This window comes from Stegodyphus dumicola, chromosome 3, assembly GCF_044657685.1.
Source record: "Stegodyphus dumicola isolate Sdum_Otavi_A_Nest chromosome 3, ASM4465768v1".
Taxonomy (NCBI): domain Eukaryota; kingdom Metazoa; phylum Arthropoda; class Arachnida; order Araneae; family Eresidae; genus Stegodyphus; species Stegodyphus dumicola.
In genome coordinates this window covers 54,699,254-54,711,530 of record NC_140770.1, presented here as the reverse complement: position 1 = coordinate 54,711,530, position 12,277 = coordinate 54,699,254, and the positions used below count along the sequence as shown (strand labels likewise).

The window sequence follows — 12,277 nt, the reverse complement described above, 5'->3', positions numbered from 1 at the left end:
AAGTCGGCTTGGATCGACTCAGTGCTTTTCCTGCCAGCGTTACCACTAGGCAGGCAGCTTGCAATCATCCGCCTCGCTGCTGCAAATGATTGGGCAATAATGAAATCCGTCACTACCAGAAACCTTAGGAATCGGAGCCTAAGTGCTGTAAGTGCTTGGAAAAACATAAAAACAACTTTTCCCAGACAGAAACCCGCTATGAATCCTACCCCTAGAAACGAAGACAGATTTATTGCGAATAAGCCATTGTCATTATTATCATTATCATTATAAGGGCACAGCACCGATCCTCCTAGCCAGCACAAGCCGTCCATATGATCAAAAAGTGGGACTGGCCAGAAAAACAAATATAAGAAAAAATGAAAGAAAAGTCCAAAATCTGACTCTCATTGCCGAATTCCAATTCTGTCTTTATAATAATTATATTTTATATTTCGTATTTATAATTTTTATTATTGTCTCTGCAAAATCTTTCAAATTTAAATAGTTTCTTTTAAACTCTTCCTTAACATTTATTCTATATTTCTCTCTTGCACTTCGGGTAAGCGTACATATATCGACGAAGTGCCTGGCGTCCCCAAACTTGTCACATATTGAGCATTTATCATTGTTCTATAGATGGAACCGATTAAAATAAGCCAGGAAACGTCCATGATAGTCAGTGATAAATGGATTTATATCATCATTATTTATAATATTCATCTTCTTGTTTAACTTTATATTTTTCATTAACTTCTTAGTAGACGACTCCCAGCGGAAATTCTATTCTGTATAAATCCAGTTTTCCATTTCAGCAATGGTCTTATTTCTTGAATCTTGGATATCAAAATTATCTATCCCATCCTTAAGTGCCGCCATTTTAGCAAGGGTGTCCGACCTTTCATTTCTGACAATTCCACTGTGTGCTTTCACCCAGTGTAGTTTAACAATATGTTTTCTTTCAGCCTTTTTAAACAAGTCTTTTATTTCATTAATCAGTCGATTTTTATGATCTGTTTGGGAGAGTGCCTGTAGCGCAGATAGGGCATCAATACAAATATTCATATATAAAACATCGAGCTGTTGATTTTTTATTAATCCAATTCAAAACTTCAGTCAATGCGAATAGTTCTGCTTGATAAACCGAATTCATTGGTGTAAGTTTTATTCTCGCGTTGTCTATCTCCACTCCGTGACAATAAATTACCACAGTCCCTCATCAATTCCAGAACCACCTGTAAAAATGTCTATTTCGCCACCAGAAGAAAAATAAAGATCATAAAATAATCCAAATCTTATTATTGTGTGAATAATGGCCTCATTCTCTTGTTGAAAGGCCTTACTTGTCCAAAAGGCTATGGACATATGATATGGACTCGTTTTTGTCCAATTTCAGTATCTATAATAATTTTATTAACTAATAGAAACTTTTTGTAGAATAACTTGTATAAAATCGAGAGGGGCGGAACACCAAGGAGCAAGCAACTTCAGTCGAAACGTTCTGAAGGCTCTTATGATGGCAAGCATCCAGCCTCTCTGCAAGGTATCCAATTTCATTCTAATCTTAAGTACCTCCTCTGCCCGGCAGCCCCAAGCTCCGATTCCATATAATATTTTAGGGATAACTACATTTCTAAATATCTCTCTCAGGGTGGAACTCTTTCTATTCAAAGTATCAGCACTAAAATTATACTTATAAAATTTTAAAATGTTATCTGTGATTCTAAGTATATGCTTAAAATGTTCCGCCAAATTTATTTTTTTTAAATTTAATTTGCCATCAATAATAATTCCTAGATGTTTCATATTTTCACCAAATTTGATACGATTACCCTTAAATTTCAATTGTGGGGGTCTAGTCTTTCTCTCACCCCGAGGGGGGGAAGTCCACAAGTTTTTTCATTATTAAAATATATTTCCTCTTTGTCACTCCATTCTTTCAGATCCTTTTCTACTTTTTAAATACTTCCTCCATTTTTTCAAGAGACTCTCCCTCCACCATAACCAATATATGGTCGGTATCACAGATAATCTCACAATTCGAAATATTGACTTTCTGTAGTAAATCATTAACAATGAGGCCCCAGACAGAGGAGCGCTGCAAGAGCCTTGAAGGCATCCTTTGTAAATGTCAAAAACCAGGTTCAGATTATCAGATAGACCCTTAAAAACCATCTTTCGCCTTTCAAAGTAACTTTTTATAATTTCCTACATAGTCATTGTTCCAATTTTCTACATAGTCATTGTTCCAATTCAATAGTAATTCCAATTTTCTTCAAGTGTACCATCAAGGAGAGCCACCTTACATTGTCGAAGGCACCCCTAGCGTCAGATAAAACCAGAGCCACATGCTTAGTATTTCTTTTCTCTCTAATGCCACATATGACTTTATAAAGAGCCAATTCGATTGACTTTCCCTTTCTAAAACTAAACTGCCTATAAACTAAAAATATAAAACCAAATTGCCTTTTAGAAATAATATTATTCTTATTTAAAATATACAGTCTATTAGCTAAAAGTTTATCATAAATCTTTGCAAATGTTTTCAGTAGGCAAATTGGACGAAAACCTCCTTTATCTTTTGGAATCAAGAATAATTTTCAATTTTCCGTACATCTTGGAAATATCCCCAACTTCAAGCATCTATTATTTAACACTATAAAAAAGGAAACACAATCCTCAAACAAAATCTTCAACAATGTGGCCCCCATCCCATTTAGCCCAGGAGTAGATCTTATCCGTAGACTTTTCTTCGCAATTTCATTATAAACAAACTGTTTCTCCCCTTCATCCCACTCCATAATAATTTCTTCTTCACTTATATCTTCATTAAAATCCTTAAAATATAAAATATCTGATAATTTGTTTGTAATTGTTCTCATTAGCCGTCATCGGAGTTCACTGTCTCTCTCAATAGTCATTTTCTTTCTCATTTTAGACGTGGCAACTCTAAGGAATCCATAATAATAATTCCCACTTCTCATAACTTATAATATATAACTTATAATAACGCTTGATAAGTTTTTTTTATATTTTGTTAGGTTTCTTTTATTCTAATTCCAATATTCTAAGTCGCTAAATCAGGAATTTGAGGGATTATGCACCATTTTACTTCTTTTACTCGTTAAGGAACAATCCCGAAAATCATCACCACTTTTGGAGTTATAAATTCGGTATTTCTTCGCGTTACACATATCGCGACAAAAACACCACATAGACAGTCGCATTTTGATCTTGGGGAAATTTTTCGTTCTTGTCCTCTTCCTTCATCATACTCTAAATCATTCAGTGCAGCTTCCACGTAGCCGATTTGTCTTCAATAATTTCTCTTAATCTCGTGTATACTCGAGAATCATCATCACATTATTATAATCTCTCTCCTCCGTTTTTTCACCATTTTACTAATTGTTTATTGATTACTTATTCCCCAACGTAGGACCAAATGTAGGGTTTTACGGTTGCAGTTTGTACTAGACTGGTAGAGTTATCTTTCAGTCTTAAGAAAATGACAAGTACTGAAGACGATTAAAATAACTTTTAATTTAGTCTTAATCTGAACAGAAAGGGCACAATTTGTCCTATAATGAACTCTGTTAACTCGCGAGCATTTAAATTAACTTAAAGTACGTTAAAATTTAGATGTAAGTAACGTTAAAATATCAGTGTAAGTAATATATCAAACATATTATATTTAAATTGTGCATTCATTTAATATGTACATGCATTCAAATTATTATAAATAAATACTGTCTTTACGCGATTATGAAGACATGACGCATTGGTAGTTAAATTGTCATAAAGATATTATAAACTTGAAAATCAAGTTACAAGAAAGAATACCCACATTGATTCGGAGGAATCAAAGAGAGATATGATTCAAAGACACACAAAAGGAAAAAAAAGTTTGGAACGAAAAACTTTGGAAAGAAAAGTACTATTCTGGAAGACATTAGAACAATATACAAGGTATAATATGAGGAATAGAATAGAAGAAACTGATAAACTCATGAAAGAAATGCAGCAAAATGAAATGATTTTGCAAGAGGACTTAGACAACATTATAGTTGAAATGGTGCAAATAACAAAAGAGAAACTTCACGATAAATAATAGTAAGATACTTCACGATAAGTAATATATAGATTGCTTTAAAATAAAGAGAAATTACAAAAGAAAGAAATTCATTAGGAAAAGTTCCCCAACCAAAATTGATGCAATAAGTTATGATAATAATGTGAATACAATTATTGTATAAACTTTATTTGTAAATCAGCCACAATATATAACAATGTAAAAATTTTAGGATTATTAATAAATACTAGACAAGGGCGGACGTCGGCAGAACCGATTAATCGTAATGGTAGAGGGATGGTGCCCACGTCCTCCGTTACTACTACTACTACTACTACTAATATGTATGTGTGTACAAACTACTGTTATGTACACATACACACATATATATATAAATATATATGGGTAGAGAGATAGATATGTATGTGCATAACAATAGCTTATGTGTATATAGTATATATATATATATATATATATACTATATACACATAAGCTATTGTTATGCACATACATATATATATATATATATATATATAGTACATATATAGTACATATAAACTATTATCATCACTCTTATCATCACATACCGACAGTTGTCATCACAGTACAAATTTCAGTCTCAAGTTCCAGTTTAAAACATTTTTCCAGGCTTAAGAACTTTTCAGTAATTACATCTAGAGGTCAAATTTTACAACATTTACGTAAATAGATAATAATTTATAGATAGAACTTTAAAATTATGATGCTAAAGTATAAAAAATGCGTCTTAAATACAAAAGGATAAATGATTTATTTGCTACGAACTGTCGAAGTTTGACTACAATCAGCCTTATGAAATTGCTGGTTGCTTTAGATGTGTGATGTTTAGATAAGAAGAGAAAATGCAAAACAATTTTATAGAGCAAAACTAACGAAATAAAATTTTCAGATATTGCAAATTTAAGAAGCTTACAAATACCAATTTTAGTATCCAACGAGAAAATGCTTTTTAAATCTTTACCTTTCTAACAAAACAATCTATGAACTCGCTAGCTTTTCTAAATCGCTTCCCTGTAGAACTGGAGAAAAATATAACGTCAGGTATGAACCACAGTCTCAGGATTCGATGCATTATCCCGTCTATTATCCTAAAAATAAAATTTAATTGTATTTGAAAAAAAACTGAATGAATATCCATAATTGAAAAATTTTTTTCATTTATCATTATTTATTGTTTGGAATAGTTAACAGATAGATTTTTAGAGTCATTAATAGCAGCCTTCATTTGAAACGAAATATATAATAAGATATTATGAAAAGATTTCTACTTATGGGAACTGAAGAGCATGAATATAATTCATATTTTCAAGAATGATTGCATAAAGAGGCTGTGATATAACGGTGTTATCTCTCAAGTACTCTTTGACTTCAAAACAATTATATTCTTGTTACCAAATGCATCCAAACGGGACAGCAGAGCGATTATACTTTTCTTTTTGATTACAGGTTATGGGAATTCATTAGTGAATGATGAAGAAAAGTCTATAAAAAGCGATATGTACGGGGATATTTATTTAAAATCAGTTCTATGGAATGTGTTGATATTCGTGATATTCACAGTGCGTTGTAAGATGTCAGTCAACCAATCCGGAAAATCAGTAACTGCTCTTCTGTGAATTTGTTCATCACGAGTGCCTCATTATTCAATTTAGCATATTTTTCAACTAGAGTATTGTGTTTTATGCATCACTGTGTAATAATAAGTGCATTTATAATGCTATTAACATAGCAGACTTTGCTGCATTTTCTTATTACCCTTGTTCAATAATTTTATTTTGCACAGCTTAATGCTTTTTATCATGTCAATTAACATAAAATACGTACTACAATTACAATTTTTTCATTTAGAACAATAAATTTTATTTATTTAACCCAAGGTAAATTTCTCACAGAATATGAAGAGATGATAACTGTACCAGCATATAAAGTCAGCAGTTTTAACTGGATGTAAGACCGGTTTATTTATTTACCGCCTGTTCAAGAGACACTAAGAAATTAAACGGGTCTTATAGAAAGTTTTTCTTTTAGGTTCATTACCACTATGTATAGTATAGTAACTAAATATGCAATTTCTTACTCAATAACTGCAAGAATGCGTTTCTGTTCTTCAAACGCAATTTAGGGAATTTTATTCCAGCATACCAGCGAACCATCATTGAGCTCTCAGTCCTCAGAAGTGTCGCATACTGACCTATCACCATCTGATAAAACTGGCGAATAATCTTTTTATTACAGTCAAAAGAAGGAACAGATTGGCAGCGTTCATCAATAAAAAATTTGAACGCGTGTTACTGTTTAAAACAAGCAATATCAAATGCTCAGCATAGCAAGTGAGAGACTAGCTCTTCTCGAATTCAAACTCTAAGGAATTGAATACTTTGTTTTCAAGACCATATTAGCATGTTACTCTGGCGGTGCAAGGCAAGGCCCCATCTAGAAGCTATCAGAAAACCTATACAAATTAAGTCGTCTCTGTCTAACACAATCTCGATGAAAGAATTTTAGCTTCAGAAAAAGTCAGTTGCGGTTTTTGGAGCATCATCTTCAGCTTCAGTGAAGGATGTTATCCAAGCTATTTTAGATGTAGAACTTTCTTCTTCTGTAGTCCAAATTACACCGAGAAAATTTCTAAATCCTATCTCAGGGCGTTTTCATTGGATAGTATATATTTAACAGCATCTATACGAGCAAATGAAATATTCATTTGCGTATTAATGTAGTATATCATAGGGCAGCCAAAAGGTTACAATTGCCAATGGACCGCTTAAATCGCTGCGAAGCTCCAATAACATATTTCACTTGAGGTGAACCTCATTCAGTGGCAAGTGTACGGTTGAATTTTCCAACAGCGTAAATTGTGTACCATCAACAAGAACACAGGCACCGCATACGAAGTCTTCTACACGGCGACTTCGAAAGCATACAAGGCCTACGAAGCTTTTTGTAGCGTTTGAAGAAGATATAATACACTAAATGCTTTGCTGGCATTTAGTTCCACAAATATTAAATCTACGTTCGCTATTCTCCAAGGCTATGTCCAACGCCACCAAACGGTAACGAGAAATGCAACTCATATTCTTTGTGAAAAGTTCTCTACAGCAGTTCTTCAGGAATATCCCCACCTCGTAGTCATAACTCTGGTTTAAATGGAAATTTTTTTCAACGGCCCGCTATAGCCTCTACTCATATAGAACTTGCTGTCCCTATTGCGTTAGAGGGTATCAAGTCCATGTAACAATCACCAATGAACATTTAACCTTTGTGGAATATATTCGCTGCCACAAAGAAATATATGCCTTTGTGGAATATATAAACTTGAATATGCAGACGATGGTAAGTGCAATGCCATTGCTGAAGATTTATGTGCAGCCATTACATTATGGGATACAACGTAAGATAATTCTATAGATTCTACTATTTTAGATCCCGTCATAGCAGAGTGGTTATAAAATTAGTCTCATTGACAGCTCACCTACCTATTGTACAACTTGATCATGAGGCTAACCTTACACTTCCTTAGTCTAGCTACATTCTCACTGATGGAAAAGTAGATCACTGATATTCGGTTCCTTAGCGATTATCGCCTTATGAAGTTTTCTCTTAATTTTATCCACAGATATAGGGTAAAAATCACACTGAATACTTAGTACTTCAGGCTTCTAAATTAAAGAACACACTGTCGCCATATAAACAACAGTTTACTGCATTATGTGAGAATTGTTGGAACCCACAAGAGTTGTACACCTTTTACAGTTTGATTACGTACACAGTTCTCTCGGTAAGCTGTAAAACTCTTGCTCAAAGTTTATTTTATGCAATTAATACACAACGGAAGACTCCTATATTAGCTGCTCAACGGAAAACAGTAACAACTCTAAGGCAACAAATGCATGGATGCCGTGATCGAGATAAAAGGTTGCAAATTACTATGAAATTCTGCAAACAAATCTTTCAAGACAATTTTAAACAAGGCAAAATTCGCCTTTTGCATCTTTAAGCCTATGCCAAGGCATACCAGCCACCAGCGTAATATGCCTTGAAACACTTCAAGAAATAATGGTATCTATGTTTAAGGCTATTTTTCTAGCTCTTCGATCAAGACACCGGCACTCTGGTCAGGCAGAAACTAGGAATAAGAGTTCAGTTAATCACTGATGTAAACATAATAAATAATGAGCCTACAAATTACAAATAAAAGAGTTTAATTCATTTTATTAATGCACCAAATCCCAAAACAACTCTAGGGACAGATGAGGTTGACAATGATATAATATGTGCAATCTATGTCTGCACCAATCTGCACTTCTTAAAACATACTATATAGCATTAAAAATGGCAAATTACCTAGGGATGCAATGCCTTACTATCACATCTCCCTCTTTCCTGTTACTGAGAAAGTCTTTAGGAGACTCATACTCATACTAAGCTACTTTTGCAACTACAGTCATTCCTTGAATGAACAACAGTATGAATTTAGAGATGATCTGTCAATAGATGATTCTCTGAATCTCCTGAACGCAATTATAGTGTAAAGCAAGGGTAACAAACTGCACAGGGATCAACATTTCTGTAAACATACAAGAATCCATCGATTCGCTGAGGTGGCACGATGCGCTAATGGATTATTAGACATCGAGGGTCCTAAGGTACTACTATATATTATGTCTTATCTACAACTACCTAATAACCTCTACGCACAAAATAAAACAAATGAAGCTTATATTCATATAGGCTGCCCTAAAGGTTACTGTTTGGCTCCGTGGCTGTGATGCATAGTAACGGATTCAGCACTCGCACAGTACAACGGAAATGACTGTATCAATCTTTTGAGTATGCAGATGAAGCTTTCAGCCCCACGAGATATAAATACAAGACTAATGCTCAAACCGCCATTTACCTGGCAAGCTGCTAACTAGAGCACTCGCTGGTAATCTTAGTAGCCAAACCATAGGTGATGATTATAACAGGCAAATGGAATACGAGAACACCATGTACCAAGCTTCATTCAAAAAGCATTAAAAATCTACAGCTCAGATAATCTGTGTTACAGAAGACGACCATCTGCATTCGAAATATCGTATCAGCCTCACCAAAAGGAAACTACACAAACCAACTAATAGTATGTATGAAATTAAGGCAGCTTCCTGAATGGTGTGTCCGAAGATGATCAAAATACAGTGCCAGCTGATAAAGGAAAGCATATTGTAAAATGAAGCATTAATATTTGATACAAACGTTTCATCTTGTATGGAAATTCACATCAAGCATGCCCGATGGCTCTTCCTCTTCAGAACCTGCCAAGAAGTGTGACTTCACTTCCTTCCGATACACTTCCTTTTAATGCCTCTGTCAAAAAGCATCATCGTACATATCGTCAAACTTAAGCCTTTAACTGCTTAAGACATGTTTCAACGTTTTTGGAATTTCCTTTAAAAATGCTTAAGACGTCTTTACACGAATTTCAAATCGCACGAAAAATGCTTAAGACGTGTATACACGAAGCCCGAATTTCGCGAAGATTGCTTAAGACGTGTTTAGACGACGCGATCTGGTCTTCCTTCCCCTACCTTTCTGCAGGCGGCTGTCAGTTGACACAAAGGTCTTAATAGGGTGTGAAGTCTCTTTGAAAAGAGCACTTTACGAAAAGGTCCTTAGAGTGAAGTATCATTGTCAGACAGCAGGTATGTATTATCTGTGTGCCGACTAAAATTTGCGAAAGATGATAAATCGTTTTACAACTGTTTGCCTTGTGGTGCTTTATACAAATGAAAGTCAAACAGGATCCGACGTTGTTATAGTACATTGCCGAATTTTCGTAGAAACAAGAAAGAATAAGAATTGTAACGGAGGACGCCTTTATGCCTATATGTTATAGAATCAAATATTTTATTTTTGTATTGAAAAATGATTACAATTTCTGATTCGTCGGGAAAAAATATAAAATGTTGCAACCAGCTTTCTTGTTTGCCCTCGTATTTCAAATGAGCGTTATTATAATGGTATATTTTTCTTTTAACATTCTTAAATGTTAAAACTGTGCTTTCAGCATGCCTGAGTTTTGAACTCGTATGTGTGGCTCTGTGCTCCGTAGAAATGGCGAACTGACATATAAAAATTATATGAATGTTGAAAGGAAGATATTCTACTCGAAACTTCAACTAAATGGAATAAATGAATACGCCGAAGGAATTTCTAGAAATATCTGTTTTAAAAATTTTATTATTAAGATTTTAAATCCAAAATGTTTTAAAATCTAAAGGAAAAAATATGTATTCCTTGAAACATTTTTGGAAAGAAATCTATCGATATAAAATCTCTTAAAATTAATAGAGTGTAAATTAATTAAAACAATTAGTGTAAGGAAGGGTTAAATATACTCCGCACAAAAAATTACAGTCATAAGATCAATTATTTAAAGAATTAAATTAATTACATTAAAAGAATTTAAAATAAATTAACATCTGTTCAAATGTCAATGCTAACAGCAATAGCACGAATGAAAGTTATTCTTTAAATTCCGAACTTAATTCATCCGTCGGTACACAATGATTGTGTCTTTGCGATTACTTTTCTTATAGATACTACAAAAGGCCGCCAACGAAGTAGCGGTAAAATCGTTGAATACTAATAGTTTGAAGCGGGTTCAAATCCTGACGAATGGATTGCCTGCATAAAAGTTTTCGCGAATTTTTGCTGCCCATGTTTAATGTGAATATGAGCCAATTTCAGTTAACTTTTCATGATGACGTGCCTTGACTACGAGTCCTCGCTCGGGTTGTGTTTGGTTTGGCTTGTTAGATTATTAAGCACGTGAAGGCGATCTGTCTAAGGGGAGGTATGCTTTCGTGACAGATTTTCTAAGGGAAACAATCTCGCACTACAAAAAGTTAAAACCATAAAAACGCCCATGCACTCAGCTTGTTCACGGGGGTTTGAATGCAGGTCAAACTACCAGTATGTTAAGAGAAGCGATTTCAAGAATGTTTAATTATTTTATTTAGTTTGTCATAAGCTAAATAAAATAATTAAATATTCTTGAAATCTCTTCACATTACTGAAATGGCAATAACTTCGAATTATACTATGCTACTACTTTTCCTCTAATACGAAATTTTGAACTTTTCCGTTATCGGACAGCCCACCAGCGACTGAACGGAGTCTAACGGAACAACTGGTGGTTCTGTCCGGGGTTCGAATCCCGGCAAACGGGCTGGTTGCCAGGATGATATTCTTAGTTTTCCATATGTGTAACATGTATTCAAGCCAATTTCCGTTAGGAAGTCCTCGAACGAAGGCATCCTTCACCTTAGGCAAATAACCATCGAGTACTTTGCCATAATCAAATAAACCTTCGTCCATAATATGCTTCAAATATTTTTATGTTGAAAAGTGCATGCGCCAAAGTTGGCCAACGTTGAATGAAATATGTTGTTTATTTTTTCTTTGTTTTTTATAACAACAATGTTCTTCAGAAGTCAAACAACAAAAATCAGCGTTATATTTGTAATATAACGCTGATTTTTGTTGTTTGACTTCTGAATTAGTATTTATTCGGCGTGTTATTGTGTCTTAACAATGTTCTTGTTTTCAGAATCTGAATTATCAATAAAATTCTTTTAATAATATGCGATTTTTTTTTTTTAATGAAAAATTAATTTAAGCGACAAATTTCTTACATTTAGAAAAATTTTTGATTTTCGAAACGAGTTGCTGTCAAAAGTGCATCTTTTCGTTGCTGCATATATTTATTTAAAGCAAACTGCTTGGCGTGTGTGCTTTTATATTTGAAAAGATCCAGAGAATTTTCAACAGGTAAATAAAGTTATTAAAATTAATAACTTTATTTCCCTGTTGAAAATTCTCTGGAAATTCAGTAAAAATTAATTTTACTGAATTTTGTTAATGCTTTGTGTTTTGAGGTAAAAGTCAAACCATCAAATATGTGATAACCTTAAAATAAGGGTATATATAAACACGTGAAGGATTTTGCGGAATAAGGATTTTCCGCCAGACATTCCCAGGGAAATATATTACAAAAAATTATCTATGTAGAATTAATGCATATTCCGTTTAGTATTTGAATTTATCAGTGTTATTACACATCAGTTTATCATTGTAAGTTATATCGAGATTTAATTGTGTTCGATATAAGAATTTTATTTGGTTTATATAAATCCGATTCGTTTAATA

General features: G+C 33.6%; 1 protein-coding gene across 2 annotated transcripts in view; it reads right to left on the bottom strand.

The window, feature by feature from the left end:
• LOC118192751 (cytochrome P450 4C1-like) overlaps positions 1 to 12,277 on the bottom strand; it is an 87,158-nt gene that overhangs the window by 33,828 nt on the left and 41,053 nt on the right. For both annotated transcript variants that reach the window (XM_085812897.1, XM_085812898.1), the window contains one exon: positions 5,049 to 5,175. In XM_085812897.1, coding sequence (XP_085669023.1) covers positions 5,049 to 5,175 — 127 coding nt within the window. The remainder of the gene's footprint in view (positions 1 to 5,048; positions 5,176 to 12,277) is intronic.